The sequence below is a fragment of the Paramisgurnus dabryanus genome, chromosome 21, assembly GCF_030506205.2.
Source record: "Paramisgurnus dabryanus chromosome 21, PD_genome_1.1, whole genome shotgun sequence".
In the NCBI taxonomy this organism is placed as follows: domain Eukaryota; kingdom Metazoa; phylum Chordata; class Actinopteri; order Cypriniformes; family Cobitidae; genus Paramisgurnus; species Paramisgurnus dabryanus.
This window is the reverse complement of record NC_133357.1, coordinates 8,611,815-8,631,000: the sequence shown is the minus strand read 5'-3', so window position 1 is coordinate 8,631,000 and position 19,186 is coordinate 8,611,815. Positions and strand designations below refer to the sequence as shown.

General features: G+C 37.5%; 2 protein-coding genes across 2 annotated transcripts; both read left to right on the top strand.

The window, feature by feature from the left end:
- The first annotated feature begins 43 nt into the window (after nt 1-43).
- Nucleotides 44-9,539, top strand: LOC135764988 (uncharacterized). Its single transcript, XM_065275663.2, has 8 exons — nt 44-877; nt 2,740-3,045; nt 5,233-5,262; nt 5,437-5,516; nt 6,451-6,550; nt 6,686-6,799; nt 6,937-7,125; nt 7,280-9,539. The coding sequence occupies exons 1-8, from the start codon at nt 832-834 to the stop codon at nt 7,342-7,344; spliced, it is 930 nt and encodes a 309-aa protein (XP_065131735.1). The 5' UTR covers nt 44-831; the 3' UTR covers nt 7,345-9,539.
- A 1,213-nt stretch (nt 9,540-10,752) lies between these two features.
- Nucleotides 10,753-19,029, top strand: rnf150b (ring finger protein 150b). Its single transcript, XM_065275639.2, has 7 exons — nt 10,753-11,511; nt 13,395-13,645; nt 13,981-14,052; nt 14,364-14,446; nt 14,918-15,014; nt 15,871-16,075; nt 16,866-19,029. Exons 1-7 carry the CDS (start codon nt 11,061-11,063, stop codon nt 16,964-16,966), a joined length of 1,260 nt encoding a protein of 419 aa, XP_065131711.1. The 5' UTR covers nt 10,753-11,060; the 3' UTR covers nt 16,967-19,029.
- Nucleotides 19,030-19,186: the final 157 nt, after the last annotated feature.

The window sequence follows — 19,186 nt, the reverse complement described above, 5'->3', positions numbered from 1 at the left end:
AGGATGTAAAACAAAGTTTGTAAAGATCATTCTTGCATAAATGGTTGCATTTATTTCAGTGTAACAGTTTACATGTAGACAATATATGTAAGGACAAGGTCTCGTACATGTTACACAAAAAAACGCAGATCCAAAGTGGCAAGCTCCACACAACCTCTGAGAGTTAGTAAAGTTTTTTGTCAATCCCTGAGAAGTTTTGTCCTCATGTTTTGTCCAGTCTACTAATATGAGCACAAGTGGGAACAGTGGTTTGGATCTTCATAACTTCAGTAAAAGCCTCTCCATGAGAGGTCGCCATTTAGCTAAAAGATATAGGATCACCCTTTACTGGGGTAAAAATGTGGCCTTATCTGGATGTCTCGCATCATTTTATATGTTACAAAACCTATCTAAAGAAATAACCTTGTGATTAATTCTAAATAAGGTCATGTTTCACTGGCTATGTGCTTCAACCTAAAAACACAGACAATAAGATTTAAACTACTTCTAATAAATGATAATAAATAGGCAAGTTGTGATATTTTAGCAAATATTAAGTGACCGTCTACAAGAGAAAAGGAAAAAGGTCCAGTGCGTATTGTAATAATCTACTGTTATGATTCTTAATAGAGATTTGTTGTTACCAGTAGACTTCTTTTACTTTCAGGTTAGCACATTGAGAGGAAGTTCCTCTTGAGAAGGTGCGTGTGCATGTGTCTCTGCTAGCATCCTGTTGAGCCCTGATGTGGTTAGCATGTTTTAAACCAACTATGTCAATGTTTTAAAAAAGGTCAGAGAAAGACAAACTCTGGTGAGATTGAACAGGATTATATTTGTAAAACAAAGAAAAACATGCTGGAGAAGATGCAGACTTGTCGTGTGCTATTACGTGTTTTTGGTAAGTTACTTTAGATTCTTTTTAGATGTTGAAAAGATTTTGATTTTGAAAGATGACGCAAGCGTGTTTTAGAAAGCAGTCTTTAAAGTGTAACATTTAACTTGAGTTTAAATCTTTTAAAATCACTCTTTGATATTTTGATCTGATATATTACGCCTTTAAAGGAAACTAGAATATAATGCATTTCCATTTATTTCGGTAATTTTCAGGATCAAATGTCTGGCTAAACATACAGACACATTTTTTTTTGATGTAAAGCTTTATTTACAGATATCTATATTATGTGATTATGATTAATTTCTACATCATGATTTTATAAATAGTAGATTTCTTGATGTATTTATGTCCTAGAGAAAGGTTATTGGACGAGGGTAAAAAAGGGCCTTAGTAAATGAACGAATCACTTTTTTGCTTTTTGAATTGAAAACTATAAACACTTCATTCACTCTACTTTATATGCAAACTGTTCAACAGGAATTAAAAATATATAATAATTTTTTCTAGTCTGTACAAAGTGAAAGGTTGGATCAACTTAAAAAATTACTTCAATTGTTAACACCTAATAAAATTAGGTTTCATCTATAATTTTTAAGTAAAGGGAAATTTTAAGTAAAGTTCCAAAAACATAATAAAATAACATTTTTAGGTGTTATCAAGTGAGGTCATTTTTTAAGTTGATCCAACTTTTCACTTTTTACAGTGATGACAGCAATGAGAATAAAGCAATTGGATGCGTTTGTATCGGTGTATTGTTTCTCAGATTTGTCTCCATTAAAGGTTCCTCTCATATTTAATCTCACTAGTTTAAGATTAATTCTAAGATTTAATCTCACATTTCACTATGTTGATCATAATGACTTATATTTGTATTATAGGCGTTTATTTTCTTCATTAAAGATCGTCTTTAGGGCCTCCTGAACTAAGTGTAACCTCTGAGCAACACCCTTTTTATTTCTGGGTTTTTTTTCTAAGTGTGAAACTCATAAAATATAAATGTAAAAAATTGTATAACCTAGTTTTAAATCTATCACCTGGTTTGACAGACAAGGGTTAAGGCTAGTCCTAGACTAAACACATGTTTGAGCTGTCTTATTTTTAAAACATCTTGCACTGACAGATCTTAACATATATCAGTGCCATTGATTTGTCTCAAGATACGCACCAGTAAAGTCTTTTCCTAAGTCATGTTTATAAAAGATGTGTTAATTTACCCAAGTCTTGTCTGTGAAACCAAGCCTATGGGTCGATTTCCCGGACAGGGTTTAGGTTAATCCAGGACTAGTTATATTAGGACATAATATAAGTAGTTTTATAAAAAAAAACTTCACTGATGTGCACTTTGAGACAAAGCAATGGGATTGATATATGTTAAGATCTGTATGTGCAAGGTGTTTTTTAAATCAAGACAGCTCAAACATGTGTTTTAGTCTGGGACTAGGATAAACCCTGTCCGGGAAACTGCCCCAAAATATTTTACTTTGGTTAAATAAACACATGGCCTGGTTTCACAGACAAGGCTTAGCTAAAGCCAGGACTAGTTAAGATGTTTAAGATCTTTTATATACATACCTTAGAAAAAGATGTTATTGATGTGTATCTTGAGACAAATCAATGTCACTGACTTATTTTAAGATCTGTCTGTGCAATTTGTTTTCAGTAGAAACAGCTCAGATGTGTTTAAGTCTAGGACTAACCTTAGGCTTGTCTGTGAAACCAGGGGGGCTTAAGTTATTAAAACAAAGCTCCTGTTTCATTGAATCATATACTTTAGTGTGTAAGGAGGATCAACAGATAACCCAGTCCTCCATCATGTTATACAATGTTTATTCATTGTGTTTTGTTTTGTTTGTCTATTTTTTCAGTTACTCTTCTTATGTGTGACTTTGGGATGTTCTTCACATCATCATCATTATTGCCTTCAGAGTCACCACCCCAGGATCACACATTCAACATTTTCACCCCTAGTGTCAACATCACAACAACTAAATTAACCACACCCAGAACTGAACGCACAACTGGACTAAAAACAACTAATGATAACACAACTGAACTTAACACGGCTGATAATACCACAATTGACCTATATGTTACAAAGAATAAAGCCTTTCCATACAGCAATGCAACCTCTTCAACAACTAAACCCATGGGAAAGACCAATACGATCAAAGGTTTGTGTAACTTCTTAAATCTGATTGGTGGATTTAAATAACGCAGGTGTCTGTGGTTGTATGTTAAGCGGTTTATGATTCAAGCTCATCTCATTGGCTGCAGGAAGCTGTCAATGATTTTCTGTGGTGTTTATCTCAGAATAGCACTTATTACTCATGAAATTCTGTTGTAGCCTATATTTATTTATCAAATCTGTGGCTGACATTAAAATACATCATGTATAATTGTGCATGATATACAGGACATACGCTCACCGGCCACTTTATTAGGGACACCCGTTCAAATGCTTGTTAAAGGTGCAGTGTGTAACTTTTTGAAGGATTTAATGACAGAAATGAAATATTATATACATAACTATATTATTAGTGGTGTATAAAGACCTTACATAATCAACTGTTAGGGGTTTAGAATTATCATTTTATATACATATACAGAAGTCACCATTTTGTGCTGCCATGTTTCTACAGTAGCCCTAAACAATTAAACTGCTGTACAGAGCGCATTTCATCACTACTGTATTTTGTCTTAGAAGACAACATGTTTGTCCTGTGGCGGCTACCATAGCTTCTCTATGCGTTTCGTGAATGGTGGACTGAGCCGTCGGTTGCAATTCACAATCTCACTGCTAAATGCTGCTAAAATCTACACACTGCACCTTTAAGACCAATTGCTAATCAGCCAATCATGGCAGCAACTAGACATGATGAAGACGACTTGCTGTAGTTTTTAATCGAGCATCAGATTGACGATTAAAGCGGATTTAAGTGACTTTGAAGGTAGCATGATTGTTGGTGCCAGACGGCTGTTATGAGTATTTCAAAAACTGTTGATCTACTGAGATTTTCATACACAACCATTTCAAGAGTTTACAGAGAATGGTCCAAAAAAGGGAAAATGTCCAGCGAGTCACAGTTGTGTGGACGAAAAAGCCCTTGTTGATATCAGAGGAGAATGGGCAGATAGGTTTGAGATGATAGAAAGGCAACAGTAACTCAAATAACCACTCGATACATCCAATTTATGCAGATTATAGCACAACATCTCTGAATGCACAACATGTCCAATCTGCAGATGATCTATAGCAGCAGAAAACCACACCGGTTGCCAACCCTGTCAGCTAACAACAGGAAACTGAGGCTAAAATTCACACCGACCCACCAAAATTGGACAACAGAAGATTAAAAAAACATCACTTGGTCTGATGAGTCTCAATTTCAGCTGTGACATTCAGATGGTAGGGTCAGAATTCGGCATAAACAACATGAAAGCATGAATCCATCCTGCCTGTATCAATGGTTTAGGATGGTAGTGGTGTAATGGTTTAGGGGGTCATTTCTTGGCACACATTGGGCCCCTTATTGTTTAAATGCAGCGGTCACCAGATCTTAATCCAATCGAGCAACTTTTGGATGCCGTGGAACGGGAGATTCACATCATGGATGTGCAGCCAACAAATGATGCTTTCATGTCAATATGGACCAAAATCTCTAAGGAATGTTTCCTACACGTTGTTGAATCAATGAGACGGAGAATTAAGGCAGTTAAAAGGGACCCCATTTGGTTTAGGTAATAAAGTGGCCGCTGAGTGTACATGCATGTGTGATTTACTAAAAACTAGCATACCACAAAGTTTTGCATTGAGAGCGTGACAAAGGGTGTGGGTGTGGAGCTGTGGGACAGTTTTCAGTACGCTGCTTGCTTTTGACTGCAAACTTACCACACAGTACTTCAAAACTGACAGCATGATTAAAGTCTAATTGTCATCCTTTATTCTTTTGTACGGCTTTATTTTAAAATAACAAAATCTTTGTAACTTGCTCAACCTCTGTAAAAACACTTCTGTCGTGCTAACTTCATCTGTGTGCTTTATGGTTTGTTCATCAATACCCATAGCTTTTCATCACTTATTATAATAAGGGTCAGAAGAAGAATAGAAAACAATGATTTTAAAATAGATTTTACTCCACTGAGATACGTACATGGAGCTAAAACTTCTGTTCAAAAGTTGATCATCATCTGTGTTTCATTTCTTCATCTTTAACTGCAAACTCACCCTGACTTCATTCTGGACTGAAACATCAATTATTTACAATCCCATGTGAATAAAATCAATTCCCGTTCTGCATTTCATTTCATTCAATATCTGCTTTAAAATACATAATGATTTGCTTGTGTCTCTCTTGCAGACAGTTCAGACAGTGCTGGATATACATTAGGTGAGTTTTCTGTTGTGCACACATTATCTGCTTTTTACACGAACACGAGACACATTCACAAAAATCAGCCTTCACCCACACGCCTGACTTTTATTCCTCCATAGCACACGAAAGTTTCATGATAATAAGTGTTTCTGTCACATTTATCACTATTATCTCATATGATTTTCACAGCTGTCATTTTTCTGATCATAATCGTGATCCTCATCATTCTTCTTCTTGGCATTTTGTATTTCTTGAGGAAGAAAGGAAGGGTAAGAGATCTTTTGTGCTTCTCACATCTACATAAGCAGCAAGCTTCTCTTCTTAAGACGTCAAATAAATCTTTGGTGTCCCCAAATCTTTGGTGTTTAGCTTAAAATCCCCCACAGATAATTTATTATAAAATGTTAAAATTGACACTTTGTAGTTGTGAGCAAAAATGTGCCGTTTGTGGTTGTGTCCTTTAAAATGCAAATGAGCTGATGAATTGCAAACACTGATCACCATAATGATACTGTGGTTGGAGAGTGCAGATTAGGGGGGGGGGGGTATTATTATAATAAGACCCCCTTCTGACATCAGGGAGCCAAATTTCAATGAGCTTTTTTTTCACGTGCTTGTAGAGAATGGTTAACCAAAACCAAGTTACTGGGTTGATCTTTTTCACATTTTCTAGGTTGATAGAAGCACTGGGGACCCAATTATAGTTCTTAAACATGAAACAAGTCAGATTTTCATAGAAATATAGACCGTTCTCTTTACACATTTGTGACTCTGTACCACAAAAGCAGTCATATGGGTCAAATTTTTGAATACATAAGCCCTCCACTTATGTATGGTTTGACAATATATGGCTGAGATACAACTATTTGAAAATCTGGAATCTGAGGTGCAAAAATCAAAATATTGAAAAAAATCGCCCTTAAAGTTGTCCAAATGAAGTTCGTAGCAATGCATGTTACTACTGATAAATACATTTTTGACATATTTAAAAATATCTTCATGCAACATGATCTTTACTTGATATCCTAATGATTTTTGGCATAAAAACAATAATTTTGACCCATACAATGTATTGTTTGCAATTGCTACAAATATACCCATGCAACTTATGACTTATGGTTTTGTTGACCAGGGTCACATTTTGTTTTAAGACAATGCAAAATAAATACTCACCATTCTGTACCTGGCTGGTTCTGGTTATAGAGTTATTCATTTGACCTGACTCACACCAGTGCCAATGAACACGTTGAGCCGTTCATGGACCTCGATCAACAAGGCGTAAGCTATGAACACAAGGACAAAGGCAAGAATCAGTCCAAACCCTGGACATGATCATATATACTTAGACAGTGACACAATGGCTTGCACTTCTCAGTTTATACATTTTTTTTTTGCTTTCTCTGTGGCCATATAATAATTCAAACGCCTCTCTGTTTAGATTTGTCTGTGAGTCTGGACTTTACGCAGGACGACAAATCTAATGAAAAGTCCAGCCCGATTGCCAACGGTTGCACTGGAGAGAAAACTGAACAAACAACTGATTCGGGAAACGGTAAAGACCACATCATCGTTCGCTGCCTACAAAGACCAAAGCTTTTGACACACAAGCTGCTGTAGTGAATACAAACACAAAGCTCATTGTGATGATATAATGATGATAATAATGTCGTCTTATTTGGCATCTTTAAGAAGAGCAGAATCTTCCAGAAGAGAACAGTTTCCCCTCGAGCCCCAGTCTGACTCCACCGATGAAGAAAGTTGAGTTTAATCTGGATCTTGATGACTTCATGAGTGGAGAATCTGACGTGATCAGTCCGATTTCAGAGGACTCTTGTGATGCGGCGCATAATGAAAACAACAACAACATCTCTGATTCTGGTCAGTACAACCAAAGAGATGACATGCATGACATTACAGACAGTGACACGAGTGGCATACACCTTGCTTTGGGTCTGAATAAAGCTGTGTTATCTTTTCTGTAATACTGCGTGTCAAATTGATCGTATTGATGTGTGTAATGTGTGTGTCACAGGATGGGGAACAGCAGGAGAGATCTTCACTGAAATTAATCTAGATGAGCCAAAAGAACAACCATAGTGTGCGTTTCCCAAGCAGAAGTCAAGCTCTGGTTTACAGACCTACAGTCACTTAGGAGATGCACTGTTAAGAAATGCAGCTTTTTTGTCAAAACAACATATACACTCACCTAAAGGATTATTAGGAACACCATACTAGTACTGTGTTTGACCCCCATTGATTCAACAAGGTGCTGAAAGCATTCTTTAGAAATGTTGGCCCATATTGATAGGATAGCATCTTGCAATTGATGGAGATTTGTAGCTCCCGTTCCCCCACATCCCAAAGATCCTCTATTGGGTTAAGATCTGGTGACTGTGGGGCCATTTTAGTACAGTGAACTCATTGTCATGTTCAAGAAACCAATTTGAAATGATTCGAGCTTTGTGACATGGTGCATTATCCTGCTGGAAGTAACCATCAGAGGATGGGTACATGGTGGTCATAAAGGGATGAACATGGTCAGAAACAATGCTTAGGTAGGTCGTGGCATTTAAACGATGCCCAATTGGCACTAAGGGGCCTAACGTTTGCCAAGAAAACATCCCCCACACCATTACACCATTACAATAATGAGAAATTGAATAGGTGTTCCTAATAATCCTTTAGATGAGTGTATTTTTATGTTACTTTAACAATTTTAACTTGTTTTTATAAGGTATATCAACTTATAACAGGTTAAAACTTAAAATAGTAAGTTGAATTGACTTGCAAAACCAAGTTGTTTAACATTCTGCATTTTTTACAGTCACTGTAGTTGTTATCGCTTAGTTGTTATAACTTAGTATAACTAAATATAGTTGAAAAAAAGTCAAACTTCATTATATAAGTTGTAGAAACTTATCTCTTAAGTAATAATAATACATGACTAGGTTGATTCAACAAAAAATTTAAGTCAGCAAAGATTTTTTACAGTGTGTGCATACGCTTGTTGACATTATGAATGACTTTATTGTTTTCACAGTTTAATATGAAACAATAACTATAATTTATACATCACATTTCTTGGAAAGTGAAACATTGCAACAACAGTGTTTGCCATATTTGTTTGCGCGTCTGACCAGCCCAGTTTCACATTTCTGTTTTAATTAACTATAAAATACAGATTGTATATTGTACATAACAAGGGGATAATTATGGTTTTTATGATCTTCATAAAAAACAATTTGTTAATATCAAAAACGATAATGAAACATGACTTTAATGTGAAGCATAATGACTAACTAATGGATAAACAGGTGGGTATATTTCACAAGTAGTTACTACAGTACAGGAGTGCGGGCCACAAACTAACGCTTTTTGGCTTTGGCTCTAACAAGTTAGATTAATACTTGTTTTTACACAATCAACACACACATCTCTGCTACAAATGAACACTTAAAGTTTGTTTGTTTGTTTGACCACCTGTTATCGTACAGTTACGCCAAAAGTGACAGGAGTACAAACATAAACATAATAAAGGTGTGAAAAATTGTGTCTGGGTCTATGTTGTAATAATCTATTGTGTCTGTTTCATGATGCTTTGATCTTTAAAAATCCACTCCTGAAATGAGATTGACATTATAATGTATGTCTAAAAATAACTGAGGGAACTTCCCTTTCAGAAGGGACGCGCTGAAGAAAAGTTTCCAGACAAAAGCATTTTTAAATTAAAACAACGATGATGACAGGACTTGTGGTTTTAGAAAGATTTGAAAGAAACAGACACTATCATGTTTTCTATCTCAGTATGTTTAAAAGATGTGATTGCGTAAACAGCTCTCTCTGTTGGTGACAATGTGTGTTGTTAATACAATGCCTCATGAACATCAGCCCACCTAAACCTGAGCATCATTTCTCAACATTCAGTGAATCATGCACACCTTTATCTATCTACTGTACATGAGGACACTATACATTTCTGCTTTTATATAAAGTGAATGGTAAATATAACAGACCAACCTAAACCCTACAAGTTTATTTTTTAAAGCATGGTTAGAATTTTCTGTTTTTTTTTCTATCTTATTGGTTTCTTGTTTGATCATTTCCCTCTGTGTCACAATTAATCATATTCAGTACATTTGCTCCCAGTAGGTAAAACATATTTAAATAGGTTATTTTAACTTGCAAAACTCTAAGGCAGTTTTGAGACAACCATGTGAAAATTATACTTGATCTCATAACTGTTGTGAATTAACTTTAGTCAAATGAGGGACATTTGGGACAGTCCCTGTTTAGATTCCAATGTGGGGCAAAAGCATTTTTATATACATATTGCATCACATTAAATATATCAGTAAATATATACAGTGGTGTGAAAAGAGTCACTTCATTTTTTTTGCATGTTTGTCACATTTTAATGTTTCAGATCATAAAAGAAATTTTAATATTAATCAAAGATAACAAGTAAAAACAACATGCAGTTTTTAAATGAAACGTGACCTTCTGTAATTACATTGTGTACTAAGACAGGAACTATACTCAATAATCAAGGACTTTGCTGTTGTAACATGACTGCAGGAGGTGCAATGATATTACACAGCACCTGAAAATAGTCCCCTGCTATTGAAAGTTAAGGGAACTATTTTCAGGTGCTGTGTAATATCACTACCTGCTGCAGTCATGTTACATCAGCAAAGTCCTTGATTATTACGCCAGAATGAGAGTTTAGTTCCTAAACATATCTGCCTAGAAAATCACAACTTTTAATTTTCTGTCGGTCTTAGTTCACGATGTAACTACAAAAGAGTCAAGTTTTAAATAGGAACAATATTGAAACTCTTTGATTATTTTATTAGGTGCGATGCTAATGGTCTAATCAGATTTAATGGATTATGCTAAGCTATGCTAAAAGTGCTAGCGCCAGACCCAGAAATCAGCTGAATGGATTCCAAAATGGTAAAAATCAAATGTTTAACTCTAGGGGAGCTGAAAAAGTGGAGTGTCTCTTTAAATGTCCTAATATAACTAAGGTCTAGTCCTGGATTAATCTAATCCCTGTCCGGGAAACTGCCCCATAAAGTTTAGGGGTAAAGGGTTTATGTATGTAATGGCCACCGGATGTTAAGTAAAGGTTTTTGTTGTTGCCATGGGGATTCACACTATGAGGATAAACAGAGAAAGTAGCTGAAGTGTAGTGAGATGGACATTTTACCGCTTAATGCAGCTTCATTATTTTATTTGTGTGAGTTTTGTCTTTTTACAGTGTTTAAACTCACCGATTAAACAAATCCCTCTACGAACACTTTATGAAATCACAAACTCCCCACTTCTAGGAACTTCACTGCTTTTTCTGCCAAAAATGTCATATAAAGGTAAAATGTCACCAAAAGGTTAACCTCACACCTTAATTCAATCTATAAACAACTCATTGGGTATATGTAATTTTGCGACAGCCCCTTAGCGCTCCTGCAGTTCTCCGCTCCGCCAGTAGCGGCCGCTGTTTCTCTCGATATTTGTTTTAATCGCAGCAGCTGAAGGCCGTAAACACTCGACATCATCATGCCGCCGCCGCTCGTCTTTTTCTCGCTTTTACTCTCGACCTGCGCGTTCTTCACTCATGCAACAGGCTTTTGGATTTGCTAAATAAACTATTTGTGCTTATAAGTAGTGCGTGTATATACTTTAGCGATGGTTATCCATCATTGCGGCGAGTAGCGCGTCTGAGACGCATAAAAAGAGAGAGAGAGAGCGCGCGTGAGAGAGAGAGATTATGGAGTAAACGCGCAACCGTGACAATAACCAGAATATTAATAAGCATGGCGTTATCTGTGATTCAGGCGTGTCGTAGTTTAGCCCTGTCCACCTGGCTGCTGTCTTTCTGTTTCGTGCATCTGTTGTGTTTGGACTTCACGGTGGCGGAGAAGGAGGAATGGTACACGGCGTTCGTCAACATCACGTACGTGGATCCGGACACGGCCGAGTTCCGGACGGAGAAAACTGAGTGCGGCCGTTACGGAGAGAATGCGCTCAAGACCGAGGCCAGGGGCGTTCTGGCGATGCCCGCCGCGCAGCAGGACAGACACGCGTGCGACCCCAACACCAGGTTTGCGCCCCGCGTAAACGGCTCGTGGATCGCGCTCATCAGCAAGGGAAACTGCACGTTTAAAGATAAAATCAGACACGCGGTGGGACACAACGCGTCAGCTGTGGTCATATTCAACGTGGGATCATCCAACCCCAACGAGACCATAACGATGCCAGATCGAGGTACAGTAAACGAGGATGTGGTTATGATGGGAAATGCGGTTATGATGATGATGATGGTGGTGGTGGTGGTGCATGAATGCCTGTTTTATGTGATGCTGATGCGCACTTGATATCGGGAAGTGAAATATGTCACATTATTGTGAAGTTATGAGTGATACTAAATGTATAAAACTACATGAACAATGTATGTTTGGTGATTTGTAGGGCTGCAAAATTCTGGGAATTTTCATGGCTGGAAACTTTCCATAGGAATTAACGGGAATATATGGAAATAAACTGCGAATTTGTAAAGAGTTGCCTATAACAGGGAACGTAATGTAGCTTAAGAAATCTTGCAGCATAATTTTGTTTAAAACAACAATATTTAATGCAATTTCAGCTTAATTTCTACCCTGCAGATTCCTCACTGCTTACTAGAATGATTTCTGACGGATTTTTGATCAAATAAATCCAGGCTTATCAGGATTCTTTGATAAATAAAAAGTAAAAAAGAATATTTACTAAAATAAGAACAATTTATTTAAAATAAATACTTTTGTAACAATACACACTACCCTTCAAAAGTTTTGGGTAATTTTTTAACATCATTTTTAAAATGTGTATTCCCTTGCATGCATGTCTGCTTAAGACCCAACAAAATGTTTATTTATGTTTGTATATGATATAGTTTATATACATTTCCAAATAGGGATCGACCGATACGGATTTTTTTTTTTTAGTCCCGATACCGATTTTTTTCCCCATCAGCCTTAGCTGATACAGGCTGCCGATATTTGGAGCCAATACTGCTTTTGCTCACTCAATTTACATCATAAAAATGACATGATGATGATGCCAAATGTTACAAGTCTCAATTTAAAAAAGTAACGTTTATTGAATTTAAAAAAAACTATATTTAACAAATAGTAAAAACAGGTGAGGGTGCTATGGAACCATGAACTCTCCACAATGATGAGGAACTATCAGCAAAGGATATTGATTTCTAGCACTTTACTACTACAAATATATATAGAGATGAGAAATAAAACGAGCTTTCGATGTTGTCATGGAAAGGTTGGTTGTTTTTAGTCACATGACCTGTAATCGTCTGTAAAAAAAACCGGCAGAAAAAATCGGTGAACACAGCAGGCACATATCGTCCGATGTCGAGACACATAAAACGTGCAAAAATCGGCCCGATGTATCGGCCAGCCAATATATCGGTCTATCACTATTTCCAAATAATTCCAAGTTTCTAATTTGGAATATTTTTAAAATTCCCCAGATTAAGTTCCTATGGAAAGTTACTGGAAATTTTCCACCCCTTTTCAACCCTAGTGATTTGTGAAGAAAATTCAGGAATGCATCTCTGGTTTTGCGAGCTGGTAAAGGTGGATCTGTGTGATAAATGCGTCTATAGCGTTGGTCTATGTTTGTGTCATGTTTAAAATAGGCACGGCACATCCATCCATCTGAACTTGTTGTCTGACAGGTTGAATAAGTCTCTATTGTTGTTCAGATGTTATTTCAGTATCATTAATGCACATTGTGTCGTGGTTTGATGTCCAAAGGTGTGGTTGGTGTTCTTCAGACCAGAGTTAGGTTTATATGGGATCACATCTGAAAGTCATGAATTATGTTGTATGTCCAGCCTGGACCAGAACGGTCACATATGCATTCTTCTCATTCCACACCTCAAATCTCCATCTGTCGCTTTTGTTTTCGCTTTGCAAAAATGTTACTGGTTTAGTTTCGGCTCTTTGTTCTTCCCAGCATCTTTCATTGTTTGACTCTTTTGCTTTCTTCTTCTCAGAGTTTCTTGTTTAAACATTTCCTCTAGTGTGAGAGGTTTGCTTATTAATCGTTTGATTGTTAATTCGATAAACGCGGTCTCTCTCTTTCAGACATTGGTGATGTGGTGGCCATCATGATTCCAGAGCTGAAGGGTCGTGAGCTGGTTCTGCTCCTGGAGCGAAACATCACCGTTCACATGCACATCACCATGGGAACGAGGAACCTACAGAAATACGTCAGTCGGACATCTGTGGTCTTCGTCTCTATCTCCTTCATCATCCTCATGATCATTTCTCTGGCCTGGCTCGTCTTCTACTACATCCAGCGTTTCAGATATGCCAACGCTAGAGATAGAAACCAGGTACAGCAACAAGTGATGCACATTGGGTTTCAAGTTTTATCTACTATTCCTGCTAAGAGGATTGTGTTACAACCAGACACAGTTTTGCTTAATGATAGAGTAGCCAGATGTTTCCTCCACACTGATGTTAATGGTTGTGTCTTTGAGGTTGAACACAGCACTTTAACTTTATTACAGACGACAGGAAACCTCACATCTGAGACCTGAAGCCAACGAAGTCTTTCATTAGTGTTCTGTGTCTAATAATTACTAGAATCAATAAACATTGAATTAAGATCACAAATGTTTAACAAAATTAGATTTTTCATTTATTATTCTGTTTTGTTATTGGTCAGAGGAGACTCGGGGACGCCGCCAAAAAAGCCATCAGCCAGTTACAAGTGCGCACCATCAGGAAAGGCGACCAGGTCAGCAATATTAAGTATTGTCTTAACATCTTTTTTAAACACTTGGGGGCAGTTTCCCGGACAGGGATTAGAGCTGTCCAAACTGAAAACAACTTACACTCACATATCTTAAAATACATCAGTGACTTTGATTTGACTCAAAATGCACACAAGTAATGTTTTTAGTAAGACGTGTTTGTTCAAACTAGTTATGTTTCTGAATTAAACTAAGGCCTAGTCCTGGCTTAAGCTTATCCCTGTCCGGGAAACCACTCCTTGATGTCTACTGTTGTGTAAATAATCTGTTGGTTTGTGTCTTTATTTCTCTTCAGGAAACTGAAAGTGATTTTGATAACTGTGCCGTGTGTATCGAGGGCTATAAGCCCAATGATGTCGTGAGAATCTTACCATGCAGGTAAATGCACACCAGACAAGTCTTTTTAAAAATGTACTTTGAGTTACTAGGGATGGATCATAATGGTTGACTAGTCATTCAACCACCAACTAGTCATTGAATGATGTTGAATAGTTGATCATTAAATGTTTTTATATGAAGGTGTCTCTGTATGTTCAGTAGTTCACTGAATCAACCACTGATCATTTGCTATTTGCTATAGAGACAGAGGGATCATTATATGATTGGTTTATTCAAATAGGGTTAGGGTTAGACACACACGCACGCACGCACGCACACAATCCAGAAGATCCAGATGAGCTGCTCCAGACATCTTTGATGTGAAGTTCATCATGACCCTTCAGCAATGGATTTGAATAATGTTGTTTTAGTAGAGTGTCTGTGCTTAAATGTGTAGCTGTTTAGTCACACTACTTGTTTGAATAAATTGTTGTCTCTCTCTCCCTCCCTCCCTCTCTCTCTCTCTCTCAGGCATCTCTTTCATAAAGGCTGTGTTGACCCTTGGTTGGTGGATCATCGCACATGTCCCATGTGTAAAATGAACATTCTCAAAGCTCTCGGCCTTACGGTTGGTATTTCCTAGTGTCCTTGGTTACTGTACAGTAGGTTAAAGGTCAGGCCTGCATGTCATGTGGACTTTAAAATAGTTTTCCAATTGTATCAAGGCAGCATCTAGTTATAAAACATTTACTGAATATTACTTCACCAGAAATTGAGTGTTTTCATAGTAGTCTAGTTTATTTAACACTAAATATAGTGTCAATATTGCCACGAATATGCATTTAACCTGTTTAACTCTACGCTGTGTGTGACGTTGGACATTTCTAGCGTGTTTAACTCTTCGCCTTGTGAATGTTGGACGATTTTAGCATGTTTTACTCTACGCAGTGCGAAAGCTGGACGATTCTGGCGTTTTAACTCTATGCCGTGCGAATGTTGGATGATTCTAACGTGTTTAACTCTACGCCATATGAACGTTGGACAATTCTAGCGTGTTTTACTCTACGGCATGCGAACGTTGGACAATTCTAGCATGTTTAACTCTACGCCGTGTGAACGTTGGACGATTCCAGCGTGTTTAACTCTATGGCATACGAAACGTTGGACGGTTTTAGCTTGTTTAACTCTACGCCTTACGAACATTGGATGATTCTAACGTGTTGAACTCTATGGTGTACAACGTTGGACAATTCTAGCATGTTTAACTCTATGGCGTACGAACATTGGCCGATTCTAGCGCGTTTAACTCTATGCTTTGCAAATGTTGGATGATTCTTGCATGTTTAACTCTACACCTTACGAACGTGGATGATTCTAGCGTGTTTAACTCTATACCATGTAAATCTTGGATGATTGTTGAGTGTTTAACTCTATGCCGTGCGAATGTTGGGTGATTCTAGTATGTTTATCTCTATGCTTTGCAGTCCAGTGCGGAGTGTCTGAATGAGTTTCCTCTGGATTATGAACTTGCTGTGGGAGGTGTAGCACTCAATGCCATGGTGATGAGTGATGATGTCATGCCCGGGGATATCGCTGGAGGAAGGGACCCTGGTGTCAGGATGGTTGGTCTCCCTCAGGTCCTCCTGGATTCAGAACCTCTTTCACAGGACACCTTGCCAATTGAGCAAAGTAAGTGTGTGTGTGTGTGTGTGTGTGTGTGTGTGTGTGTGTGTGTGTGTGTGATTGACCAGCCCTGCGTTCCAGTTCGTTTTTTTTATGAACTTCCCTCGCTAACTTCCCTCAGTCTTGTTCACTCGGATGTACGTCATTGCTTACGTTGTACGAGTGCCCACTACTGCTGAAACACTTGAAGTTGGTTCAAATGGATCGCCCTAAGCCCTTAATCACATGGAAAGTGGAGACCGCCCCCTCCATGTGCAAAGCGCGAGTTGCTGAAGTGACATCACAATCGTGTTGCATTGTGGGATATGAAGCTGCATGAAGTGTACATATGAAGCAGACTCGCTCCCTCGGTCAAAATCGAGGGAGCGAGGGTCTGTCCATACAAACTTCCCTCGTCTACTTGACGAAGTGGAACGCACTTCAAAATGGCGACAGGGATTCCCCCGAGGGGAAGTGCGTAGGGAAGTTCGCGAGTGTGTGTCTTAAAACCGGAGTGGAACGCACCCCAGGGGTGCGTTTTTCCTAAATGCAACTATGGTTCATTGGTAATAACAGCCAATGCTTTTGGGGAACACACCCCAGTACAGTTAAACAATTGAGAAGCTCACATGCCAAAGCCTCAAATCCCCACCTCATTTCATCAAATACTTTCAAATCAAATACGCTTAACAAACTAAAAACGGTTTACTATTATTAGACCAACTTTACTATGATTTAAGACACCGTAATTTATTTCTCACATGACCGGTTTCAAATTAAAATCATGGTCTTACTGGTTGTTATCTATCCTTGACAGGTGAACTACAGCCAATAGCCAGTGGCAGTTCAGAGGGGTCACTCGCTACAGGGGCGGGGCATTCTGAAATTGACACACCCACTGATGACCCAAAGTGTTGATCTAGCCACACCCACTTAGCTATGGATTAGTATTGTGGGTTGCCAGTTCCCACCGGAACAGTTGACCGCAGCGACGGGCTTGGACGGGTTGACTGCTTTAATCTCGGTGGAGTTTTGTCTAGTGACAATATAACACACACTGCCTGTCGAATACATCCCTTAGATGACATCTCCTGATCTTCAGATGACATCTCCTCTCTGTTTTTCTTCTCTTTCTCTCTGTTTAAAGAGCAGGGTAAACTTTGCTTCCTGTCTTAAGAGCCCCAATGTGTGCGACACAGAGCACACTACAGTGTACACTTGAGCTAAAGCACTTGTTCAGTATTGGCAGACGATCCATACTGATCTGCTCGACAATCACATAGTCGTTTTCCTCTCTTCCCTACCGTCGCAATGTTCGCTGCCTGTATTACTGTCGTCTCTGATGCCAGTCCAGAGAGAAGAAGAGTGAAGACTATTTTGAATCAGAAGAAGAGGTGGTTTATTTTTCTATAGAGATGCATCTGATATGCTTGAGTTGTGCAGTATTAAAATCCGCCAGTATTTGGAGCCACACGTCTGAGTGTTTGGATTTGACCTCTTACCAAAGACTGCAGGCCAGAGTGTTTGATGGACGTTGTTTATTCTTAGTGTTTGGGAACGAAACTGTGCAAGTGCTCTTGGGATTCTGTGGACCCGGGTCATGTGATGTTTGCCATGCATGCCACATGTCCTGTCCACCTGTGTTTAGATTCTAGTGGATTCCATTTAAAGGAATAGTTCACCCAAAAATCTAAATTCAGTCTGTGAATGTGCTCGCCCTCATGTACATCCAATTTTATGTGCTACAATGCATAAATGATTTTCAAGAAAACAATTCTTAGTAATTTTGTCTTGTTTTCAGTACAAATATCTTAAAATTCTTAAATTAAGAACCTTTTTCTTGATGAGCAAAACGACCCAAGAAAATAAGTCTAGTTTTTAGACCAAATATATCAAATGTAAGTGATTATGTGCATAAAACAAGCAAAAGAAATCTGCCAATGGGGTAAGCACATTTTTCTTGAATTTAGTGTTTAAGATTTTTTTCTTACCCCATTGGCAGATTTTTTTTGCTTGTTTTATGCATAAAATCACTTTATCACCCTAACCCTATTTACTAAAAATGAGACAAAAATACTAAGAATTTTTTCTTGAAAATCATTTTTTGCAGTGCATTGTCTTTGCTATTTTGTCCAGGTGGCATTTATAATGCAAAAAAAATTACTTGGTATTATTGTCTTGTTTTCAGTACAAATATCAAAATATTTTTAAACCAAGATGCATTTTCTTGATGAGCAAAATGACCTTAAACAAATAAGTCTAGTTTTTAGACAAAAGCATAACATTTGAAGTGAATTTGTGCTTAAAACAGGAAAAAAAATTCTTTAAGCGTTTAAGAAAATATTTTTTTCTTACCCCATTGGCAGATGTTTTTGCTTGTTTTAAGCACAAATTCACTTAATTGTTTTTTTAGGTAATTTTGTTCATTAAGAAAATGCATCTTGATTTAGGAATTTTAGTTATTTGTACTGAAAACAAGACAAAAATAATACATTTTTTGCAGTGTATGTCAAGCACCTATAGGACAAAAGTATAAATGTATCATAAAAAAATCTATGTCTGTTTCTGACTTGTAAAATCTATAGTCTGTAGTTAAATGGATCGGCTGCATTAAAAAAAATCAAAAACTGAATGTACTTGACTGAATAAAATCTTATGGATTTTAGATGACATGAGGGTAAAAAAATCATGAGTTTTCATTTGTGGGTGAACTATTCCTTAAAATCTGTAACTTGTTATTCCTTGTTGGGTTTAACTCTGTATTGTAAATATGAGAATAATTTTGATTGCCAAGTTTTTCCATCATGCACTTTATGTATTTACAGGTTGAATTTTGATTTAATTATTGAGATTCTGATTTCAGTCACAAGTTTGTATACACACATGCGCACACACACACGCGATTTGTTCTTACACACTTAATATTTGCACGTGTTTCTGTCAGACTGTGCTTTGAATATTAATAAATTTTAATGTGTGTCTTTTTGGGTAAACTTTGTCCTTCACATTAACAAAGAATCAAAGCAGTATTTGAAATCCTTTAATGATGTTAAATTGCAAAGATGCAGTTTAGCCCTCCATTCTGCCCTTTTCCATTTCCACTACATTACATCTGAGTCAACTATTGTACATGAAAGA

Bases quoted from the DNA above. Each gene is read 5' to 3' on its own strand.
- LOC135764988 (XM_065275663.2), top strand. From the start codon at position 832: ATGCTGGAGAAGATGCAGACTTGTCGTGTGCTATTACGTGTTTTTG. The intron at 6,800-6,936 runs GTAAAGACCACA...GGCATCTTTAAG, and splicing joins AACAACTGATTCGGGAAACG to AAGAGCAGAATCTTCCAGAA. The intron at 7,126-7,279 runs GTCAGTACAACC...TGTGTGTCACAG, and splicing joins CAACAACATCTCTGATTCTG to GATGGGGAACAGCAGGAGAG.
- rnf150b (XM_065275639.2), top strand. From the start codon at position 11,061: ATGGCGTTATCTGTGATTCAGGCGTGTCGTAGTTTAGCCCTGTCCACC. The intron at 14,447-14,917 runs GTAAATGCACAC...TCTCTCTCTCAG, and splicing joins GTGAGAATCTTACCATGCAG to GCATCTCTTTCATAAAGGCT. The intron at 16,076-16,865 runs GTAAGTGTGTGT...TATCCTTGACAG, and splicing joins CACCTTGCCAATTGAGCAAA to GTGAACTACAGCCAATAGCC.